Here is a 25,392-nt window from a genome sequence, read left to right on the forward strand (position 1 = left end):
TAGTATAACAATCCTCAAAAAATATAATCACATTCAGTTTGCGCATATTCTAGAGACGACTCGCTTAAATGTTTTAATTAGCCATAATAATAAAAATTTTGCTAAATATTCATGAAAGTACTTAAGAATTTTTTGCACTGATGAATATTTCAAAAACGATGAAGAATATTTTTCCCAAAATTATAAGTAAATATAGGCATTTAAAAGGCTTATGACCCATCTGATCGGCTTGAATTTATAGCGCCGTTTTATCGCTAAATACTTTAGACCGGTAACTTTCGGTATCACTATCGCCATCAAAGCCATACTAGTGCTTAATGAACTCATTAGACTGTCGTTATTTTCGTTTCCTGTCGTAAAATGAATTCTTTGAATAATTATTTGAAGTTGATACATTGCGGTCAAAAAATATCAGTTACATTTATCATAATCGATGTTTTAATCGCCTATCATTGAAGTAACTTTAAAAAAATTGACGAATGATAAAACGTTAAAATCCCCGCATTTTCCTCGCCTTATGTCCACAAAATCCCCAATTGAGTTGAGATTCCCCGCAGTTTGGAGAATTCCCCACAAATTAGCAACACTGCATTCGAGAGTCGACTCGACTGGAATCTCGATTCTCTCTCGAGAGATGAAACATAATGTCCCTATTGTCTGAAATATAAACATAAATATTAGCACCGATGCTTGAGAGTTAATTGAAATACTTTGCGGCATTTTGCGGAAGTACAGGTACATACTTGTTGATGTCTTTCAGACAATAAAAATATAATTTGTTGCAACAGAAGAAAACCATTTTCGAGAAGGAAATATGGAAGTCTAGGCATTTACAGGGCTTACGACCTTTCATTAGCCAGCTTAAGTCGCCACTTACACACTGTAATATTCACCATTCTGCCTATGTTTAAATAATCACATATCCTCAACTCGTCCATTTGTTTAATTTTATAAAGCTTCAGCGCTGAAGCCTTTATTGGTGTAGGTGAGATTCATCTACCTGAATTATGTGACCTTTTAGGCAACCCCCGAAGACACTTTTTCGATTTTTGTAGATTTTCCTATATCAGTTAGTAGTACTTATATTTTAAGTGTGTCCAAACGTTTGTATATATGATTGTTTTTTCTCCATAGAGAGTTATTAAAATAAAGATTTACACTAAAAGTTTAAATAAATATAAAATTTCGATGGACCTAGTCTTTAACAAGTTTGACAGAAAATTAGTGTTAACGTATATATTTTACAATTCGTCCTCTAAGTGTAATGGTAACCGCGTTTGCCTAGCATGCACAATGTCTCGGGTTCGATAAATACTTTACAGTCCCTAGACTGGTACCTGAAGTGTAAGACTGATCATATTGCATTCATGTAACAAAAAAATATCAAGGTACGCTGCGATCGGTTTATCAATGCAGTGCCCTATAAACCATAAGGTGCGGGAAGGAAATGATGATGATGATTAAACGTATATCCATACAAATATTATAAATGCGAAAGTTGATTTGTTTGTTTGTGTTTCCTTCACGTCTTAACGGAGCGACCTATTGATGCATTTATTTCGTTTGAGAACCGCCGAAGAGGTGAAAAGTAAAACAGGGTTCTTATTATTTTTGATCAGGAATAAAAATAAACAATGAATAAAATATTTCACATGCCAACCAAGAGGAACATTATCTAAAAATGAGTTGGCGGTGAGGTGAAATGTCAAAAAGAATCCATTTGAAACTAATTCCTTAAATGTCTATAATTGACGTGCTTTATCTATTGTAAGATTGGTTTAATTTTCATTTTGGTTTTGTGATAGCGTGACCGCGTCATATTTTTTTCAGTGTGATAGTTCGAGGACCGAAAATCGATCCAAGCTACTTTTTATCTCGAAAAAATATATTATACCATCGGGAAATTCTTATTAGTAAACGACAAAGGTAATTAATTTCTCCCCAATATCAAGCGAGCAAAGCCGCGGGTAAGAGCTGAATTAGTATAAAGTAGTGGTAGTGGTGATGTATGTCTGTGTGGAGAAGTACCTGTACCCAACGCAGGCGTCCGCAGCGCAGTCGAATATCTCGGGACTCATGTAGGGCTTAGTTCCGGACATGCTGGACGCGAGTTCCCTCTCTCCGAGTTGGGTCGCTATGTTGAAGTCTGTGATGTGAGCGTGACCTGAAATCGGTTCAATCTGTTATTATGTTATCCTTTATTCATAGGAAATTGATATTATTGAGCTCAAATAAGTGCGAAGGTTTCCACGGTCACTGTTATCAATATGTTTTTTTTTAGGTGATACCGTGTGTGTTGGGGTCCAACATCACCCGAAAAAGAAGCATATGGTCAATTGAGATCATTTTTAAGTTGAATACTACTAAGGTTCGGGCACTTCTAAAAAATATTTTGTAACTGGTGCTTATTAAGCAATAAATGGAATTTTCTTACGCATTTCATTTTCCATTTTTATCTTTTAAAAAATGCCTAACCCGTTTAGTGAATTACTTTTAGCTAAGAATGTACGTGAAATAGCTCCGCAAAGAGGAAACAAAGGTGACGCATGGCGAGATTATGGTATTGGGAAAAGCACGAGCTGATGACAATGAGAGATGCAAATAGCGGTCAGTATGAGGGAGTATGAAAATATTAACAACGAATGCAAATTTTTTTTGGAATGGAATGAATAAAGGCAAGAATGGCTTCAAAGAATATGAAATTTTAGACATTGTTGTCCATTTCCATAAAAATATAAAGTGTTTTAGAAAAGAGAAGAAAAAAACAAAGATCTTCTCCGAAAGAAGATGGTTATGAGGTACTTTATAAAAAAAAAATAGCAAAAATAATACCTAAATATTTAAATTTACTATTTATTTATTTCCAAACATAAGTTTATTGTACACACTATTTGAGACACAAGTCCCAGCTCTATGGGTCTTGGGGTAAAAGTCTTGTGTTGAAATGGGACGACCAATTAGTTGACATAGACACATGAATATATCACCACAAATATATTATCAGAAATATTAATTTTTAAAAAAACACATATATAAGGCACATCAGTAAGGTAAACAGAAAACTCAAACATTCGGAAAATTATCGAGGAGTTTCCTACACACATCCCTCTACGCAAACAGCGCACTAAATTCGGCGAACGTGCATTTGCGGTCGCAGGCCCTACGGCATGGAATGCTCTCCCAGCAGAAATACGAAACTGTGAGAGTGAAGTGATGTTTTGGAAGAAGCTTAAAACCCACTAGTTCTCTAAATCATTTGAATAAATTCTTAGCATGTGGTAACAAAGTACATTATTTTTCTTAAATTAATTTTTTTTAATTAAATTTATATCTTTATATAATCACTTTGGAAAGCGCCCTTGAGGGATAACTTATATAGCGCCATTACGAAAATGACGCTTTATAAGTTATCAATAATTATTATTATTTTTATTATTATCCCTCCCACTAAGGAAAATCCAGTCCTTAACTCCTTTCTTGAAATTAGTTTTTGTCTTTGAGAGCTTAATACGCTCTTCCAAAATATTGAACACTATTGCGATAAATGAAAGATTTCGCTGAGCAAAAGTCGTACTATTTATTATTATATTTGTTTTATACGATACGCTAACAATTGTGAAGAGAGGTAAATCCGTGGACAGAGTTTAGTGAAAAAACTTAGAGTAATGGTCAAACCCTCACATAGTTACAAAGATTAAATTTTAGTAAATAAACATTTACCGGCTTTTCTATGTCAACTGGTCTCGAGACGTAAAGATAACTTGCATATTATGCATAATATTTAAATATTTTTTTTTAAAAAGAGCTTCCTGAAAGTAATGATGAGTGAGCAAGTAAAAGATGAAGCAGTTTTTTCATTGAGTTGACGTTTATTTAGTATAAATCAATATAAAAATCAAGTACTGATTTGATTCTACTCAATTAACATATTTTGTTCGAGACCATTTTCAGTAAACCTGCTGTGGGCGGGAGTCGATAAATACGATGAAGGCATTTTTCACCGATTCTTCGGAATAAATTTTCTTCCCATAAAAAAAGAAAATGATCATTTCGAAAAAAAAATATAATCGGTCGAAGCAAGATTCGGTGAGTATGGTGAGTGTTGGAGATTCTCCCGCTTCGGCGAACTTTTTCGTGAAGCAGCGGTGGCCAAAAGCAATTTACCAGCTTCGGTAATTTTATTGCGAGCTTCTCTATAATTATCTTCAGCTCTTGATAATGTACGTCTTATGTTACAGTTGAGCCAGATCTTATGAAACAGTAATGAATAACGCTGACACAGAATCACAATACCATTACCGTAAATTTATTTTAATTGATGTTTTGTTTTGGCCATTGTTATGCTGTAAAAACTTAATCCGATCAATGCGAACACTTTAGTTCAAGATTCAATTTTCATTTTGAGCAACGATCCGACTACAAATACTCTCGTCATTGTGTCGGCTTAGCAAAATAACGCAAGCGCTGACAAAAGTTTTCCGCTGACGTTTGTTCAGATCGTAGTATCCATTTCTCAAGCTTTTTTACTCTGACCAAACCAGCCCGTACACAGCGTTGATGTTGCGTGTCGTCTGCGTCACGTTAGTACCGCAAGAGAATTCATGTAAAATAAAATGCCAATTTCCAACAAATCCATCATTAGATTCATAAAATATCTTAGCAATAACACACTTTAAAAAAACTATTTTTTTGCTCAACAAAAGACTAAGAAGCCTAATAATAGTGGTAAATTACAACACAATACACCCAGGCTTGAGAAAAATTACATTTCAATTTTTTTCCTATTCTATCGGAGAATCAAACCCGGAACCTTCATGTCCATTTCTTAGGTAAGCACTTGATAATATGTTGTAGGTTCGTCATATTTGCCAATTTAATTTTATTGTATCTACAATAACCGTAGATTTACAAGAAATATATGTTTTCAGTAGAAAATTTTTACATGTAAAAATGTTGTTTAAAAATTTATATCATCAATTTTACGAGAAAATTACAAACAAACAATACTTCTTCGGATCAAGATTAAACATCAAAATGGAATTCGAAAAGAACAGTGTCGTTGGGCAATATCATAATATCTCGCCCATTTCTCACGTCTGTGTACGTTACTTCATGTCCGGGTGACGGAGTATTTCTCATGACTCACGTCTATGTACGATACTTCATGTCCGAGTGACGAAGTAGTTCTCATAATTCACGTCTATGTACGTTACTTCATGTTCGAAGGACGGAGTAGTTTTCATGACTCACGTCTATGTACGTTACTTCATGTCCGAGTGACGGAGTAGTTCTCATTACTCACGTCTATGTACGTTACTTCATGTCCGAGTGACGGAGTAGTTCTCATGATTCACGTCTATGTACGTTACTTCATGTCCAAGTGACGGAGTAGTTCTCATGATTCACGTCTATGTACGTTACTTCATGTCCGAGTGACGGAGTAGTTCTCATGACTCACGTCTATGTACGTTACTTCATGTCCGAGTGACGGAGTAGTTCTCATGACTCACGTCTTTGTACGTTACTTCATGTCCGAGTGACGGAGTAGTTCTCATGACTCACGTCTATGTTCGTTACTTTATGTTCGAGGGACGGAGTAGCTCTCACGACTCACGTCTATGTACGTTACTTCATGTCCGAGTGACGGAGTAGTTCTCATGACTAACGACTGTTGGCGTCGGGTCACGCGTCGGCGCGGTGTTGGTGATAGGCCCTTTCTTGTTTCCGCTTTTAACATTTATCTCAATCGAGAAAATATTTGGTAAGGTTGCCCTATGATTTATATAATTTGTGATTTTTTTTTCCAATATAAGATATGGACAGAACCATTTTGGAAACTTTGGTTGGATAAAGTTAGCTTTAGGGATGAACATATTTACAGTTTCATTTACACACTGGTTAAAATTAATGACAACCTCATTAATATTCGTAAAATAAAAAAGAGTGCTCTATTTATTAGACATTATTGTGAGGTTTAAGTGAGTCAATATTAAAGGTATGCATAACATTTATATCAAGTGGTGGGTGATATTTGTAAAAGGGCAACAAAGGATTGCTATTGATTGAATCTATATTCAGTTACAAAAATATTAAATAAAGTACTCAAAATCAAATCTAGACAGTATTCCGAACATTTTTTTTACGAAATTTAATTGATACATTTTCACGCATGCAAATGAGTTTACTACAACCGCTGTTTGAGACGTATCGGGGCTTTGTGTTTTAGCTCCATCTCTATCATTAATCTAAGATACTTAAGGCATATTGTAATCTCCACATATTAGCAGAGAATTCGCATCCGTGGAAACTCGTTCTACTAATTCTGTGGGGGCCTTGAAGGCATCAATAGACGAAGAAGGTGGAATTTAAACACAACTGATTACAATTTTTTGGAACCAACTGAAACACAAAATTTAATTAGATCTGCAATATTGCTAAAAAACTCAACTAAGTAACAAGAAAAAAAATTATTTACACATATCAGGACACTATCACCTTGATTTTTATTTAAAAATACTGAACGATCACAACAAAATACATTATGCTCAGTTAGTCCTAGTTTGGTTGACATGATATTGTCAGATTGCCAGGTTTCAGTGGAAAATAGAAAATTGTATTTACATCCTGTAGAAATATTACATCTCAAGATATTTATTTAACTTAGTGTTTATACCTCGAATGTTCTGATAATAAATACAGAAACTACGTTCAAGATTCCGACTTTGGATTAAAAAATCAATCCGTTACAATTCTTTTGTTTCGGCAGATTGACACGCAGGGCAGTCTTTAGTTCCCGTTATGTGAGTGGTGGGTTTTTTAAAGAATTTGCACGTAGCACATAGCGGAGACTTGTCAGAGCTGGGGCAGACATCACGGTTATATTCGAGTTTGGCACAGTAGGAACAAGTATGTGAGTCAGTAGTATATCGAAATGCTATGTGGTCATAAAATTGGCAATGACCGCATCTCAAGAAATCGACATAGTTTCTGACTTTATGTAATTCCTAATCAATGGTCAACTTAAAAAAATAAATTTAAAAATGACGCACGGAAGAAAACACTCTTAATTAAAATGTACACTTTCCCGTTCGAGGGTTCAATTTATGGGACATTATGAATTGGTTCTTTAGATCTTCAAGCGGTATACCTGTCTTATCATGAGTCTGCAGATATATTGTATTTATGACGTCATTGTATGAGGTGTTTTGTTCCAATCCATGGATGATAATGCGTGAAAAGCTATGAGTTGCCACCGTTGCCTTTAATCTAGCACCAGATATTTCCGGGTGATTAGCAAGCTTTAAAGCTTCTCCGTGAGAATTCGAGTAAATTACTTTTCCCTCACTTTTAATTTGCTTCGCTCCTGTTATTTAAACACCTTTTTAGAAGGGTTAATTGCGCTTCTATTTTTTTTTAAAGTTGATTCTGATGTTTGTAACGTGGATTTATTTTCCGAAAAAACAAATAAAGCATGCCGCGCCGGGAATGCTGGCGCTCTGTTGATTGTTATCGGAGGCATCGAATATTTTTTGTTTTATTCTGAGTTTGCTGATGGTATAAAACTCTAAGTAGGTCCAGATAACTTATTTGATTTTAGCGCTTCAATAGGAGCCTTACAGTTTGCCCATTGCAAGTGCCATCTGATTCGTAACAGTCAAAACTCCAATTAAATCGGTCGGTATGCGAACTTGTGTCTTTTGTGGCTCGACATGACGGCTCAGTGAGTACAGCCGGTGCACTATGAATTTTAGAGGATGTGCTGTTGATGTAATCAACAAAATTATCCATAAAAGATTCATCAACTGACATTTTAATGGTTGACTTTTGATTTTGTATTTATTTTATTAAGAGTTATTGCAATTGCGCCTGTGATAGAGAATATACACAGCACTTGTTAACATATATGGCCACAAAACAATAAAATTACATCACATTATCTTTTTTGCTTATATAAATGTCATCAGACTTTTAATCGATAATTTAACTTTTAAATAACGTAAACAGGATATGTATGTTTACTTGCACATATAATGTTTGAAACACAATATTTTTTTAAATATATAAACTGTAATCAAATATATTTGTATTTTAATTTTTGTATTCTTTAGTTTTCTTTGGTATTAGACGAGGATTTGATAGGATAAGACTCAGTTAGAAACTGTGCGCAGTGGCGTCAGAACACCAGTCTCGAAGATGTCATGATGAAACCAGTCACTGCATATTCCAAATTCATGGATTAAAGTATCGCTTGTCTTTTATTTCTATAATAAATCAAATAGTTCTTCAAGTTAATTACGTAATATAATTTATTGTAATAACTCTCATAATATTAATAAAATTTAATTAATTTAGTCAATTAAAAAAAGAAAAATATTTTTTTTGGATTATTTTTTCATGTTGTGTTAACATAATATAATTGATAAACAATATCTAAATGTAAAAAAAATATTTTTTTTACCAATGTCATTTGTATTGTTTGTGAACTTGTATTACCGGAAGTCATTATTTATTGAAGTTAAAAGTAATGATATTTTAAATCTAATTGCTAAAAATATGAAAAAAACCATTAGCTCACGTTTGCAGCGCCAGCAAAAAGACCACCCGAACAAAACCCGGAGAGTTACTGGTGTTACTTCTAAAATCTGGCAGAAGTTCTAGTAACTTTGCTATTAGCGCGTGTGACGAGTGAAATTGTCTCTCGCTCCCAAATGTAGGTACCAGTAGTATCGAGAATGAGACGTAAAGAGTGTGTTATTTGGTGCGACGCATAAGTAAAGGTCATTTATGTCCGATTTTTGAAATAACTTCTTTAAAATAAATAAATAAATAAATAATTAATAAATAAAATGATTTTTCTATGCTCAATAATAATTTATTTCGTAGTAAAAAACATTTAAACAAAAACGTTAATGCATAACAAAGAAATCAAAAATATTTGAATAAATAATTTATTATGTTTATGGAGATAATAAAGTTGTTTGACGCAATGTGTACTAAAGCTAGGGTTTCCTAAGACAGCGGTGCCCGTATCTTAACGGCCGTAGTGAACGGTGATGCGGTGGACAGCCTACAGTTAAATGGTGTTGATAACACCGTTTTCCTAGGAAACCACTCTCTAGTCAACGTTACGACGGCTGTCCACCGCATCACCGTTCACTATGGCCGTTAAGATACGGGTAAAGCTAGGGTTTCCTAGGACAGCGGTGCCCGTATTTTAACGGCCGTAGTGAACGGTGATGCGGTGGATAACCGTCGTAACGGTGACTAGAGTGTGGTTTAATAGGAAAACGGTGTTATCAACACCATTTAACACCGTTTCACTAAGAAACCACTCTCTAGTCAACGTTACGACGGCTGTCTACCGCATCACCGTTCACTACGGCCGTTAAAATACGGGCACCGCTGTCCTAGGAAACCCTAGCTTAACGCTGTCCTAGGAAACCCTAGCTTTACTACACATCACCGAGAAGGGGGTTTGTTGGCCGTTTTGCTGCCATAACGAAGCTTACTCCGGACAAGTTTTAACGAATTTTTTCCGAATATTGATATCAATGTTAAGAGGTTTAAAGATCTTAGATTTATCTTTGCAAGATATTCTTGCCTTTAAAATAATTTTGAATTTGTATTTTTTTTTCTGCAATGCAACAGGCCAGGACGCAAAATTAAAGTGGTGAAGTGCAGCACATAACACCCAGGGTTGAGAAAAATTACATGTTTTTTTTATGTTCTCATCGGGAATTCAACCCGAAATCATCCGTGTGTGAGTGTCTTAGCCCTTACACCACAGAGGCTGCCAACTTTAGATTTTACTTATAATCTCTGCCTTCGAGCGACCACCTTGAGATATTTTGCAGCCTTGAGAAATCCTCCACACGCTCGATGGTGACGCCACCCAGAACAACATTTTCGGTCACTTCTTCTCTTCCAGCAACTGGGCCCTTTGTTTTGTCTATTTTCATATTGTAATTGATGAAAAAATATTTTCCATCTTTTGAGCCCTCGTTCGATTCTCGTTTCGTCAATATTTCGATTTTTCATTTCTTCTCTCATCAAAAAAGAATATAACAAAACAAATCAACCCTAATTTTACCATATTTTGTGGATTTGTATGACCAAACTAGTGTGAGATCATCCATGCACTTCCTTCATGGTAAGTGCACACTTATCGGAAGAATCTTTTAGTTTTACTAAATGTTCAAATATAAATATAAGGAATTTCAACATCTTGACATATATTATACAATATTTATATAGATACACAGATTTGTGGGATTTCATTTTAAAAAATTACCACCCACGCCCACGTAACATCTGTATTGTGTTTATATGTATATTGTGTACTTAGTTAGTTCAACAATCCACTTCTTCTAATAACAAAAGACGAGTTCTATAGACAGATTTAAAGTATAACTATTGTTTCGAAAGTTACGCGTACCGGAGTCGGCGGCAGTAGGCGGTGGGGTGTTGATGGGAGTGGGGGCAGGACAAATCATGCCCTAAATCAGTGAATCTGATTAAATTACCCAATTATTTATTCTAACAATGTCACGCATCAAAGCTATATTTTTTCAAAGGGAGACGATGTTTTTATTACTCTATTTCTACTTGAGCATAACAAAGTGCAAAAAAATAAATTGTTGAAATATTTTTTTAGAGTTTATGACCATCATCTCGTTTCAAATGTTCATTGTTTTACCAATAATAGATACCATTTGAACATTTTTAGTAGGTACATCCTCTCCGAATTTTTAATCGAAATGGCTAGATAGATAAAGTAACCGACAAATGTGCCAAAACACGCGTGAATACCTAGATAACGCACAATAAACTAAAAGTAACACACGTGATATGTCTTAAGGTATATTTTCATTATGGTTACTAAAACAGACGAATCAATTGGAGTTCCCATTAGTAAATATTTACCAGAAGGTACATAACATGTGTATAGTAACGAGTTTCTCAAAACCCTACTTGAATTTTGAATTTCGAATAATTTTCGTTGTGTCAAATATAGAACGCGGATATTTTGCAGTTGTCGTCGACAAATTTCAAAGTTAAGATATGCAGTGTTTTTCAGTCGAGCAGCGCATAGAAACTGTGTAAATTCATAACCGAAATTCGAAAATATTCAAAAACGTCGCACATTTTCTGGTCATTAGTATACGCCATTTTGAGCCGCTGCGCTGTGGGGAATTATAATTAATAAATTTGAAATAGTCGGCTCCGTTTAAGATGTTAAAGCGGGTAACCGTCTTTGTAAGAATTGATCGCTTGAAAACATTGCGGTATTTAGAGAAAGAGTACATGAACACCCATTCATCTCCATTCGTCATCGTTGTCAACGATTAAACGTCTTCGGAAGCTCTTTGCAACAGATTTTGACTAAAAACTTGCACATGCGCGCTTACAAGATTCAATTTACACGACACTTAAAGCCAACAGACCATGCTCAGCGCTGAACATTCGTCAATTGGATAAGGAAGCATCAACAAGTCGATGATTATTTTTCCAAAAAAATATCTTTATCGATGAGGCGCATCTCCAACTTGATGGATACGTCAATAAACAGAACTGTAAAACTCGGGGGACCGAAAACCAACGGGCGATGCATCAGCAGTCCGTGACGGTGTTGTTTGGATTTTGGATTAGCGGAATCATCGAAGGTATTTTTTTGACTAAGCAACCGACAATGCAGTAAAGGGTCAATGATCTTCGCTATCGCAATATTTAACAAAGTTTGAATTTGAATTTGATGTCAAAGCCACGGCGAGCATTCGTCAGATTTTGCGCTACACACGCAACCTCCGTGTCCATAATTTAGATTGAAAAGAAAACACCCTCAAAATTCAACTGCAGTATGTGTTTCAAAAAGAAAATAAAATTCAAGTTTTGAGACACCTTTATATAGACCGATCATAACAAATGATCGAAAAAGTTCCATGTTATGCGAGATGAGCAAAAGTAACGCAACAGTAACGTTCGAAAGTGCACTATTGACTACAAAGTAAACTCCAAACGGTCTTTGAAGTAACGTTACTAACAGCTAATTGCGTAGTAGGTGGGTAGTCAGTATTCTCGGAGTAGAAGTCGTCAAAGAGTCTCTGTTGACGATGTATACTAAAATTTTTAAGTGTTTGCCATTTCTATCAAGCGATTATATTATGTCATAAAATAAATAATAATAGTAGATACAATATAATAAGATACTTTTCAAATATCAGCGCTTTAGAATGAATCTAAAATAAATACTTATTTACATTAATTGTAATTGTTTTCGTACGTAATGCCACCTGTAAAATAAATTGCTTATAAACGTGCGTTAAAGTGATAGGTGTAATTTCAAAATTCATTTTTCGGTTTTCCTACTTTATGAGAGAATAAGTAACCTTATACGGTAGAAATATCAGCTAGTAAAAGTTATATCGCCTTACCGTCTTCATCCAGTAAAATGTTATCCGGTTTAATATCCCTGAAACAAAAATGTACAAACATAAATAACAAAAATTTTTAAAAACAAACGAAATTCAAAAAAACACGTTTAAAAAAAACAGAGATATCATAGTGTGATAAAACAACATAAAAATCGTGAATGATACGCGGTGAATAAACTGATTATGTAAACCGTTCAGTGACAGGTCGTAAGCACTGTAAATGTACCTTGAATGTATATAAATATGGAGGAATGAATGCATCCGGATGCACAGGAGCTTCTACTCAGTAGGATATTGATAGAAGAAAACGATGATACGCTTTGATGTGTATTATTACATGTTTAATAAACTAAGTAACACTGAGCACTGAACTTGACCGCATATTGGAACTGTCTGAGGCTGCCCAAATCGACTTTGTCAGAACTACATAATATAACTAAGGATGTTACCGCTTATGAATATTGTCAAAAGTGATCTATTTACTTCCTAGTGGTAACTTGATTTTATGCACTACTTCCTTGGCATAATATGCGTATGCATAAGCAATTTTTCATTAGTAATTTGAATGTTTTGATGTTCAATTTGAGATTTTTGAGTCGAATAATATCTATCTAAAACTCCGCAAGTAACTTGCCAAAACATATGTATGGAGCATATTGATGTACGGTTATGAGATATGGTGCCTTACCGAAAGAGATAAAAATAAACTATAGGCCTTCGAGATGTGGTGCTACAGAAAAATATTAGGAATTTTCTGGAGAGACTAAATCACTAATGACGAGGTTCTCAACAGCATCGAATAAGGTAGGCACCTAATCAAAACCATCTCAGAGAAGCGAGTCCGACGGATCGGCCAGATAATGCACCATGAGGGTCTCTTGCACGACGACATTCATAGAGGAAATGGCTCAGGGGACAAATTATAGAGGGCGCCTCTGACGGGAATATTTGGAGCGAGTGTGCGAAGATTTAAACTGCGCCTCATATGTCGAACTAAAAAGGGGTGCAGAAAATAGAGACCGATGGAGGACGAGATGCGGGACTTTGCTGCAAACCAATCCCCAGGATTGAAACTGCGAAGAAAAAGAAGGTGTTTAATTTTTTGCATACATAAAATGTGGATTTTGATACTGCACGGTCCTTTATATGATAGCATGTCAGCTGACACTATGAATTTATTTCCGGGTGACTAAAAACTAATAGCATTAAAAAAAAACATGTCGTCATCTGCATCTGCTTTGATCGTACGACTTAAGACTGTGTATTTGCTTTGGGTAAAAGTTTTCCACGCCTTTTAATTACTAGGCTATTATAATTGTACACATGAAGTAAACAGAAGTGAAGTTTTCTAACAAGAATATCGAACATAAACTTCCAGAAAGTTCCACTACAGCAAGAGGTTAATCTGCTTAATTCATCCCATGTAGGCTTTGTACCAAAGTTGGTTTCTTGTTCCATATCCTATGTGTTTTCTAGATGTAAAATAAAATTTTATTTTTAAATTTCGTCTAGTCTTTTTCCAAATATTTGTTAGAAAGAAAAAAATGAAGGAATCACAAAACCCGTCACGCAATTCGTGATTCTTTAGATTTACCTATTTTCATTTAGAATTATTCAGGGCGGGCCTTAACTGTGTTCGCGGTTTGCTTTGTTATTTTTGTATAAATACGCGGGGCAAGCGCGGTGCGAAAGGTAGTGTTAGATGCGCTTCTTCGTGAAATTTTTAGTCGCCGTGGAGCCATTCACGGGAAAGCAGTGCGCGTTTTGTGTTCGCGCATATTACGTAAACAATTATTCCGTGACGATTTTGAGACGAATGTACCGGGCTCACTTCGGTTTTTTTTTTAAGAAATATTTGCGCTCTTACAATTTACCCAAATATTTATCTAAACATTTAAAACAACCAGTTCAACAGTAAGAATACTGAATGAAGGCCACCCGAAGTCGGCGAGGGTACCAGAAGTTATTAAGCGTGTTAGTGAATCAGTAAGGGAAATCCGCAACAATCAACTCGCGAGAGAAGTCAAGCCTTAAACAAGAGGAGGACCACTTAACGAAGAATCTTACGTCACGGTTTACATTTAAAAGCCTATAAATTACTATGTTTTACCGATGCAAAAGTTAAAACCGAATGATACCTATCTTCGACCGTTTGAAGATGTTCCCCGGGAAACTCATTTCACGAGGTGGAGACATCGAGTGGCTTTCACGGAGCCTGGATCTTAGCCCGTGTGACTATTTTTGTGGGGATACTTAAAATCAAGAGTCTACGAAGACAATCCATCAACAATAAATCAGTTAAAACAAAACATCGAACAAGAACCTTCCCGCGGGCAACTTTTCTACGTGTTTTTCGAGAATTTGCAAATCCGCCTTAAACAATGTTAACAGCTTGGTGGAACTCACTTGGACCATATAATTTTTAAAACTTAGATATTATTAAAATTTTCATTTATTCTAGTTTCTAAAAAATAAACAAAACATTTGAATGTTTTACGATTATTAAATTATTGGTAATTGAAACTAGGTATACATTTAAAGCCCAACCTTTACAAGAAAATAACGTTTAAAGTCCTATTAAGAAAAATATCCAAGTCACAAAATTAATTTTTTTACAAGGCGGTTAAAAATTATACGAAATGGAAAAACAATAAGCCCTGTTAATAATGCCTAGACTTCCATATTCGCTTATTTAAGGTATTCTCCATCCCTGTTGTAATTTGTTAATCTTAGTGACTCCCGAGGGGTGAAATCCAGTCTTTTGTGTACAAACATTTGGACAAACTCAAATATTGTAATGAAACCAACTGGTCCAAGAAGAAGTTTAAAAATTAGAAAATTGTTTTCGGGCGTTGCCTAGTTCGGAAATAATTCAGTCATATGAATCTCTTCACAAAAATAAAGGTTTTAGCTCTTTGACTTCACTAAAATCAACAAATGGAAGAATTGAAGAAATATGGATGTTCAAACATAGGCAAAATGGTGAATGGTACACAGTTTGTAAATTGGCCACTTAAACTAGCCAATGACAGGTCATAAGCCCTGTAAATGCCTAGTCTTCCATTTGTAATTTGTTAGTCTTAATTCTCCTTGACTCCCGAGGGGGTGAAATCTAGTATTTTCTTTTGAAATGGCTTATATGAAACAAGGCTTTGTATTGATTAATATTTTATGTTAACCGTCATCTATTTAAACTTTTGTTAATAGTTTTTGTGTAAAAAATACGTATGCTTTTAGTTCTTAATAATGCTGATATTATTATTTATATGTATATAATTTCTCCAACGTTTCTCTTTGTAAAGGAAAAATAAGAAAGCTGCTGACAAGCCGGTAAAGCGGTTTAGTGGGTTTCGTTATTTTTCCTTAAAAAAATTTTTTATTCATGTTTACCTTTTTATATAAAATAAATAAATGATTTTTAAAAATAGTTAACTATGTTTGAAAAAAAAAAACGTCCTGAAACATCAAATTTATTTCTAATATTATTTCTTAAAAAAAAAAACAAATACGGTTCAATTTTTGAAGAGGGAAAACGGAAATGCGAAATCTCGATTTCTTAGATTTTAGTAAGGCATAGTCAGTCCGACGCGCAATATTCGGGGAGTATAGGTGACCAAAAACATATTCAAATGTTTATTCACGAAACCTCACTTTCGTCGCATATCTTATGTTGTTATTTTATGCCGTTATGCGTTCATTCATTAACACGTTTCATAATATCATAATGCACCTATGGACAATTTTTACGGAACAGCTTTGTTTTTTTCTTTTTGCACACTAATACAGTAAAATATCGCAAAGAAGCTCAATAATAATAATTCATAATTTCAATAACTTTATCAGTAATATTTTTAATTTATTTTTTTTTGCTAAATTTGTTTTCCATCTATATTTTTTTACTAACCTGTGAACTATTCTTTTTCCGTGAAGGTAGTCAAGAGCTGTTGCCAATTCATACACCATCAGGACGACTGAATTTTTGGAGAATACTACCTGATGCTGAATATGGTAACGGAGGTCTCCTCCGAGTAGGAGATCCGATACCATGAAAAGGTCTTCCTCGTCTGAAAAACAAAATGTGTTTACAGCGTACATTTACTAGGTACGTTTAAGCTATATGCGGGGTCTACATTAAAGGCGCACGGAAGAAATGCGGTAGTGCGTTGTGACGCTACCCGGTCGGGTTTGTCTAAAAATCAGCGCGTCGATATTCAAAAATGAAATATATCGCCATCGCGTACCGCATTCATTCCGTGCGCCTTAATCGTTTACTCCGTCATACACAAAATAAGAAATTAAGTATTCGAAAGTCTTTAAAATGATTTTAAAAATACAAAATACTCGAAGATATAACAGAAAATATTACTTGTTTCAGAAAAACTAGACAAAATGCAAATTGCAGGTTAATTGAAATAAAATAAATTGGATTACGAAAACGCACAATTCGTTTTGTTCAATCGAGTGCTCTACTTTTTCGTGAGATAACTCTATTTAAACAACGGCTTTGATATTCCAGCATAATAATTTACTGAAACAATCGGACTGTGATTGATGGTAAAACAATGGAGTTCATTTGTCTTCATCATAAAAATAAAAATGACGGTTCGCGTGCTTTGCGGATAATGAATTAGGCACAGAGTTGATGTGATTTTATTTTTAATATGGAACAGTGACTAATTTTAATGTTTGATCATAAAGTTAACGCTTAAAATATACAAATTTATAATATAATTTAACAAATTTATCAAAGTGAGTTGTCACATGAAAAGCATTTTTTTCACCAATATGAAATTTCAAAATGTACATAAATATCAGTGTGAGCAATGTGATTAGAACGTGACTTAACCTGTTGGGTAACCTGCATTAAGTATCGAGTTTCAATTTCTTCGATGCCTTCTTCTTTGTACGAGACAGACGTTTTAAGGTATATCGAATTACTTTGAATTACAAAATATTTTTAATTACTCCACGTAGAACAGTGTCATGTAATAATTTTTACGGATTATGTAAGTCAATAGAGTTTGTATTCTACACAGGTGCGAAGGTTTCCACGGTCACTGTTATCAATTTGTTTTTTTTTTGGGTGATGCCGTGTCTGTTGGATTTGTTCCGACGTTTCGGCTACCTTTGCAGGAGCCATTTTCAGGGTAAACTAAGTGTTTTGTAGAAAAAAAAACATGTGTTCAAGTACTAGTAATTTGTGCCGTGTCGCAGTCGGCAGTCGGCTAAGTAAGTTGCCAAGGATGTGATAAAGTGTACATAGGACAGACAGGGCGCGCAGCAAATAAAAAGATTGACAAACAAATAGAGCATGTAAACTTGGGCATCCTGACAAATCTGCTATAGCGGAACACTTTACGGACACCGGAAATTTTTTCGCCTTTGAACCGAAAATTTTCATAAACCCAGTAATTACAGTGCACGAATAATAAAAGAGGCAATTGAAATACACAGACACCCAAATAACATAAACAAAGACGACGGGCTGAAATTAAACTCAACCTTGTTCCCAGCACTACATACTACAAAAATGAATAGAAATGTACCTACTGCCGACTGCGACACGGTACAAATTACTAGTACTTGAACACATAGTTTTTTTTCTTCTACAAAACACTCAGTTTATCCTGAAGATGGCTCCTGCAATGGTAGCCGAAACGTCGGAACAAATCCAACAGACACGGTATCACCCAAAAAAGAAACAAATTGTATTCTACACTTTCGGAAAAACACAGCATTCCCGCAGTAGTAGTGATGTGGCTGAATTTAAAAATTGTATACCTATCCAGGCGAATATCGAATTTATAGGCAAAAATATTATCACAATAATTACGAGCTGTACAAATAAATAATATTAAACTAAAAACGAGGACAAGAATCTTAGAGTTTGATTATTATTTTGAAGTCGAGGAAATATCTCACTCTGTCCAACTTAATCACTTTAAAAATCCCACTCAATTTTGTACGTGATAGAAATGCTTTCATGTTTTCTACCCTCGGATTACAAAAAGTTTTCAACTCGGTTAAAGTTCCAACTTAATGGGTAATTAAAGAAATGTTTTGAAAACCTTGAAAGAGAAAATATAAGAATATTCCTTTTATCGAACATATTACACATCGAACGAGACTTTGATTCTTCAAGGAGTTTAAAAATATTTTTTCCTCATCTAGCATCAAATAAAATGTAGTAAATTTAAGGTGCCAAAGTGTTTACGAGAGTGTTGTGTTTTAATAAAAAATGTTACCATACTATTGATAGATACTTGGAAGCTGTAACTTAGTTATGTAAATTTTATATTGTAAGCGCTAGAAATGTTATCATAATTGATAAAAAATTCCATTTTGTGGTTTCAATAACAGTAGTAATAATCTTTACTGATCATAAAATATACAGTATAATAGAACAATTATTTATGCAGGTATATAATATGGTTAAATGGCAGAGTTTTTGCAACAATCTCTTACAGTCAATACAAATATAAAAATTTATGAAATAATTTAGTTATCCAATAATGTTCTGAGTATGTTCAAATGTTTGTAGGTAGGCTGAATTTCTTCCCGAGGAAGTCATAAAGTTGTTTTACCGGCAAGGTATCATAAACTGATGAGACTGGAAGGTGAGACCTCAAACATGCACTCCGCAAGATAAAGTCGATTTAATGAGCGAGGTGTACAAATAAACTCGTATGTTCATATATATATAAACATATATATTTATATAAATGTGTGTATATATTTTAACGAGGCATATATTTCAGAAAGGTAATGTGCATTTTTTGTAAATGCTTTTGAGCCAGTACCTTAATCTGTCGCTAAATCCAACAATATGGACACTTTAACTAAATTAAGATCATTTATTGATCTTTTATATACATTGAGTATATGACTATGTATTACATCCCTATAAATATGGACAATTCAATTTATTTTATTCTAAATTTGAATTTAAGTGAAGGCAGGAATTAATGTGAGTTTGTATTTCAATTTCACAATATTTCATTGTTCCCGGACTGGAACCTGAATCGTGGGACTGATCACCTTATCTCGACAAAACAGATGATCGAGATAAGCTGCGTTTACCGTTTTAATACAACGCCCTATGCACCACTAGAGCGAATAGGTAAATTGTAATGATGTTTAAGTCAATTCCTCAATAGTCACCGTTCGATTGACGTGATGATAAAATAGAAAAGAAATGTAGAAATCCACGATTCGAAAATTGTTTTCGATATTAAAATTCCGAGCCTCGTTCTCAGATTTGAGTAGACACTCGAGGCGCCCACAAAATGGCGGAGTATTTATGTACTTCACGTTGTTACATGTGACCATTAAGATAATGGAACAGGGGAAAACAGATTACAAGCTCCGACGGAAAAGGCTTTTAAACGGGAAACGTGCGATGCTTCCACTAGGTGCCTGCCTATTCGCGTAAGGTATTCTTCCTGTACATATATTTCTATATCGGTGATTATTGGAGACAAAAATGCCATAAAATCATTGAATCCGTTGTCGATGTAGGTGTATACTAGGTTCGGTGTACAGCGCTAAGCTCGCGCTAACGAAGTTACGCCATGAAGCGTGGCGCGCTCCCGGCCCGCCCCGCGAGCGGACAAGAAGTGCGGGGAAACGTTCCCTGCTGGAGGAGTAAAGGTTCCGGTTTCTTATAATTTGTGAAGATAGTTCGGTAACTTGCATTTTTTTTCATGATCGATATAAATATTTTCCATTTGCATTCGCAATTTGCATAATCTATATAAATTATCTAAAATAAATTTTTATCTGTTTATTTATACACGCCATTTATGCCATTCACATAGCATATTATCAAAAATGTGTTTATTTATTAATTTATTTTATTGAGTATACAAACAGTACGTACAAAATATTGTCAGTTTCTTTGTAGCACGTGAAGGGAAAGATTGTCCCGGTAGCTGGAATACTGTAAAAATTTCAGAGAATGCTTCCTGTGACGTTGCTTCGAGCAATTTATTTTTCTATGGTCCATTCACATGTATATTTTTTTTTTTCAATAAAAACTTTTATAAGATTAAAAAAACAAAACATGCAGTAAAAAAATGGAACAATTAAGGTTGAACTTGCCAAAAAAGAGTCTGGCTCTTGTATAAAGTATAATGATGTTTGGCTGTGGTAGTTTAAATGCTCAATAGAGCGAGGCATTTTGTTCTTAACCTTCCCGTAATACGGTCCAATGGGAAGCTTTCCTTGTGCACCTGGAGCATACAACACTTTCCGTAGATATCCTCCACTCTTAAAACATTAATTTTAAACATAAACAGTTCGGTAGTTGAGAACAAGGATGGTTTAAGATGAGCGTTATAAGCCCCTCCCCATGCAACTATTACATATCGAATGATTGACTGTACTAGAACATAATAAACTGTCTTCAATTGATCCGTCGATAAAATACCTCTAAGCTTTAAAAATATGTGAAATAATTTTCTTAGTCTTTTGCACACTGAATTTATTTGTTCTTTCCATTTGATATTTTGGTCGATTATTATTCCCAGATATTTTATCTTAGATTTTTCGGTCAGGGTAACACATTGAGAAGAACAATTTGTATGGTCTCCGCAGTTTTTGTCGTGAGATTTTAGGTCTATATGATTTTGTCTATTTCTATTGTTTAATGTGAATGTTAGGTAGTGGATTTTTTCTGAATTCATTGTCAAGTAACTTTGATCCAACCACTCTTTAAAAACTTTTAAGTCTATATTAGCCACTTTATTAACCTCATTCCAAGTGTTTTCATTAAAAATCATCCCAGTATCATCGGCATAAGAAATGACTTCGCCCTTAAGTGGTAAACTGAACATTATATTGACATACATTATAAATCGCATAGGACCTAGAATAGTACTTTGTGGGATACAAAGCAGAAAGAAGCTGAATCGCTCAACGTTTTATTTATGCTAGTGTACTGGATTCTGTTTTTTAAGAATTCTTCAAACCACACAAAAACCGTTTCATCAATCCCATAAAATTTCAGTCTATTTATCCGTCTGACGAGTGATACACTGTCAAAAGATTTTCTTAGATCTACAAATATAGCATGTACCCTATTACTCTTATCCAATGAATTGTATATCATTGAAGTTAACTTATCTATGACATCTTGAGTGCTTATATTTTTTTAAAAGCCATACTGATTACCGTTAAGTATGTTTTTTGCTTTTAGATAAATTAACAGTTGCTTTTTGACTACTTTTTCAAATATTTTGGCAAAATTTGATAAAAGAGAGATTGGACGTTAGTTGGTAAGTTCTTTGTGATCTCCGTTCTTGTTTATGGGGACTATTTTTGTTTGTTTATAGTTTTTTGGAAAAACTTCATTTTTCAAGCTTGTATTTACAATATGAGTAATTGGTTTACTTATAAAAGGTAATGAAGTTTTGATTAAAGGGACAGTTACATAATCAAAACATGGACTGGCAGAGTTTCTGAGACTATTATTGTGTTTTTTTTAAATTTTATCTTCTTCTATTTCACCAAAAGAATCAAACTTTACTTCATTTACACTGTTTTCGAGGATATCGTTTTTAAAATCTGGATTAATATTTTTTTGCAAGATTTTCACCGACCTTAGAAAAGAAATCGTGAAAGTGATTAGCCATCTGTTTTGGTTCCTTATCTGCTTGAATTAATTGATTAATTACAGTTTAATATTTTGTATCGGATTAGAAACATTACATTTTCTTTCAGTTATATCGTTTATCATTCGCCTTTTTTTATTGTCATTCTCTCAAATATGTTTCTTTAGTCCGTTTAATAATCTTTGTTAGGTTGTTTCTATATTTTTTTTATAAAATAATGATAATTTTATGTTTTGTAGATAACTTTTAAAAAGTCGAAAAAGATTATCTTTTTTGCGGATAGACAACAATTCCATGGGTAATCCATGGCTTTATTTGTCGAAATCTAGCTTTTATTTTTAATACGGATTGAGTCAAAGCCGCTTCAATATAATTATTTAATGTTTTTTCAATAAAATCGCACAATCGTGTGCATTATTAAAAGATAAGGTGGATAACCAGTTTTCGCTTTGTATGTTTTTGCGCAATTTGTATTAATAAACAATTTGCAAGTTGTTACTTTTTTTCCTGAACCTTTTCAATAGTATGATTATTGTAAATAAAAACCACTATTAATATCAAATATCAATCCAGAAAGGGCGCCCGGTGAAGACCATTTCACCGCGGACATCTGCCTTCACTTCTTTAACGTAGACAGGTCGCTGGTACTGGGTATGTATAGTGCATGTATCAGAGTGAGCCACCTTCCAATTCAATGGAAAATGGTGAGGGTTATTGTCATACCCAAATCGGGAAAGGATGCTTTCAAGACATCAAGTCCTACAGACCGATCGGATTCATCTCGGTATTTGGTAAATTACTTGAAAAAATGATGATCAATCGGATTAACTGGCATTTTCATCACAAAAGTACGTTAGGTTGGAAACAATTACGGATTTACACCCCAAAAATTAACAGAAGACGCTCTTAACGCATCAGTCAAGGTAATCAGGACTGCATTGCAAGACAAGAAAATGATCATAGCAATCTTTATCAACATTAAAGTAGTCTTTGATAACGCTTGGTGGCCAATTTTAATGTGCCAACTGAGCAGTAAAAGTGCCCTGGAAACTTGTTCTTGCTAATGTAGAGCTATCATCAACAAAGGAAAGTTGTTTTGTCACACGTTGATGCCACCCTCGAAAAGGTGACGTCCAAAAGATGTGTTCAGGGATTCTCCTGCGGACCGAGCTTCTGGAATTACATCTTAGATGATGTACTCCAGAAAGACTTGGGTGCGGGAGTCGAAACGAAGGCATTCGCGGACGACCTTTTTTTGACTGCCGTGGCAGACAAAACATCAGAACTTGAGAGGATGGCAACCAATGCGCTGAAAATTATAACAACATGGCGCTCTAAAGCCAAACTTTAATTTGCTGAAAACAAAACCAGCGTGATGTTTATAACCAGAAGAAAGGACCGCCAGCCAACCATTCACATGAACAAAGTCCAATTAAATTACGTAGACCACTTTAAAGTGTTGGGTCTTACCATAGTTCGTAACCTTAATTGGTCCAAACACGTTGACAGTGTTTGTAAAAAATCCGCAGGAATTACAAACAAACTCGTGAGAGCGGCAAAACCCACATGAAGTGCGTCTTCAGAGGTTATTCAGCAAATATACGTAGGTGCTGTAAAGCCTCTGATTACGTACGCCTCAAACGTGTGGGTAGACGCGGTCAACAGGAAATTCAACTGGAAGAAATTGAACTCCATCCAACGACAAATAGCCACCAGGTCATACAAAGGGTACAAATAATCTCCTTGGTATCAACAGAGGTTCTGAGTGGATTCATGCCACTCGATCTGAGGATCAGGGAGCTTGCAGAAGCATATGAGGTGAAGAAGAACCTCACTTTGCAAGACTTGCCGCAGGACAGATTTTACCAGGGAGTGGGAGATTATTTCTCACTTCCTCATTTAACAGAACGCTATCCGATAGATTACGGCTACGATAATCAGGTTTTACCTGGAACAGCGCAGGAAGAGTTGAGGATCTACACAGATGGTATTCTCTTGGACGGAAAAGTGGGTACGGCTTTTATTCCTTACAATAGAGTCAGAGAGCTGCCGTCGAGAATGTTTAAACTCGGCAATTTCTGCTCCGTGTTTTAGGCAAATCTCTTTGCGATCAGAGAAGCCCTAGTCTATGTTTTGAAGAAGCCACCAAATAGATGGAAGGAAATAACGATTCTGACAGATTGCAAATCTGGCGTCCATGCAATAACTGACCAAAATTCGGTCAACCCTATTGCAATGTACATCAAAACAGATATCCAAAAGCTACAATGCAGACATCAGGACGTGTACATTGGCTGGATACGAGGACACTGCGGAATCCTTGGCAACAAAAAGGCTGACAAAAAGGCTCGGGAGGCTACGCTTAAAAAGACAGCTCCCGATTTCCCGCTCAGTTTTGCCAAAAGAAAAATAAGAAGCAGGACCCTTCAACTTTGGAACGATCGTTATTCGAGTGAGACTACCGGAAGGAAAACTAAAATGTTTTTCCCTACCACGTTTCCATGCTTATGATTTCAGGAGAATGCAAAATGCTGGCTACGAGCTCACTCAGATACTTACGGGTCATGGTGGGTTCATGAGCTACCTGCATCGCTTCAAGCTCTCCGAGATAGACAGCTGCCCATGCGACGATAAAACTCCTCAAGATGTTTCTCACCTGTTGATGCATTGCCCCTTTATCAGTTTTCAAAGGCAACAGCTGGAGGCACGATGCAGAAGCCTGAGTGAGTGTGAGTTCTTTATTACCTATCATTGATAGGTAATAAAGAACTCACACGAGAGGAAGTATCATATATGGTCAATATAGTCCAGGCAATTGGTAAAATAAATCAAAATATAGAACGAAATGCCGAACACTCCTCTAGTGAAACGGAAGGCCTGTTGACTACTGCCAACAGGCCAGTTTCTCCTGAAGAGTTTTAAGTCGTTTCCTCTCCACATGAGCAAATGCTGAGAAGTTCTCGATTGGTTCACATAAGTATATCCCTCCTGATCCTAACAGTTTAGATAAATTTAAAGAAATTTAATTGCAGAAAAATCCACCTTTTTATATATAAACCTTGTTTATTATAAGCTAGGTAAATGATAAAGCAACTCCTATATAAAAAAAATAAATTTAAAAAGGGTACAATACCAAACGTTCAAATTTTCACGCACGCGCTTTAGGTTCATTACGTTTTATATTTTTTTCTTCTTAGAGACATTTTAGACTCAGAGAGATAAGAGCATCCAATTCGTATAGTCTAAAGTAAAAACTATTCTAGTAACTTGAAGCATAATGTTTTAAGTAGCGTATTATTGACATTTGGCGCAAATTTAAGAACGACTATCTCGGGTCCTGTTTTAGGTGT

General features: G+C 35.0%; 1 protein-coding gene across 4 annotated transcripts in view; it reads right to left on the reverse strand.

Annotated features, from left to right (window-relative positions):
- Positions 1–25,392, reverse strand: part of LOC148279582 (serine/threonine-protein kinase 32A) — a 174,979-nt gene that overhangs the window by 15,995 nt on the left and 133,592 nt on the right. For all 4 annotated transcript variants that reach the window (XM_088229707.1, XM_088229705.1, XM_088229706.1 and 1 more), the window contains 3 exons: positions 16,336–16,495; positions 12,432–12,469; positions 2,029–2,164 (listed from right to left, as the gene is read on the reverse strand). In XM_088229707.1, coding sequence (XP_088085833.1) covers positions 2,029–2,164; positions 12,432–12,469; positions 16,336–16,495 — 334 coding nt within the window. The remainder of the gene's footprint in view (positions 1–2,028; positions 2,165–12,431; positions 12,470–16,335; positions 16,496–25,392) is intronic.

The sequence above is a fragment of the Micrasema longulum genome, unplaced genomic scaffold (assembly GCF_059751315.1).
Source record: "Micrasema longulum isolate JH-2025_06_02 unplaced genomic scaffold, ASM5975131v1 h1tg000698l, whole genome shotgun sequence".
NCBI classification, from domain to species: Eukaryota; Metazoa; Arthropoda; class Insecta; order Trichoptera; family Brachycentridae; genus Micrasema; species Micrasema longulum.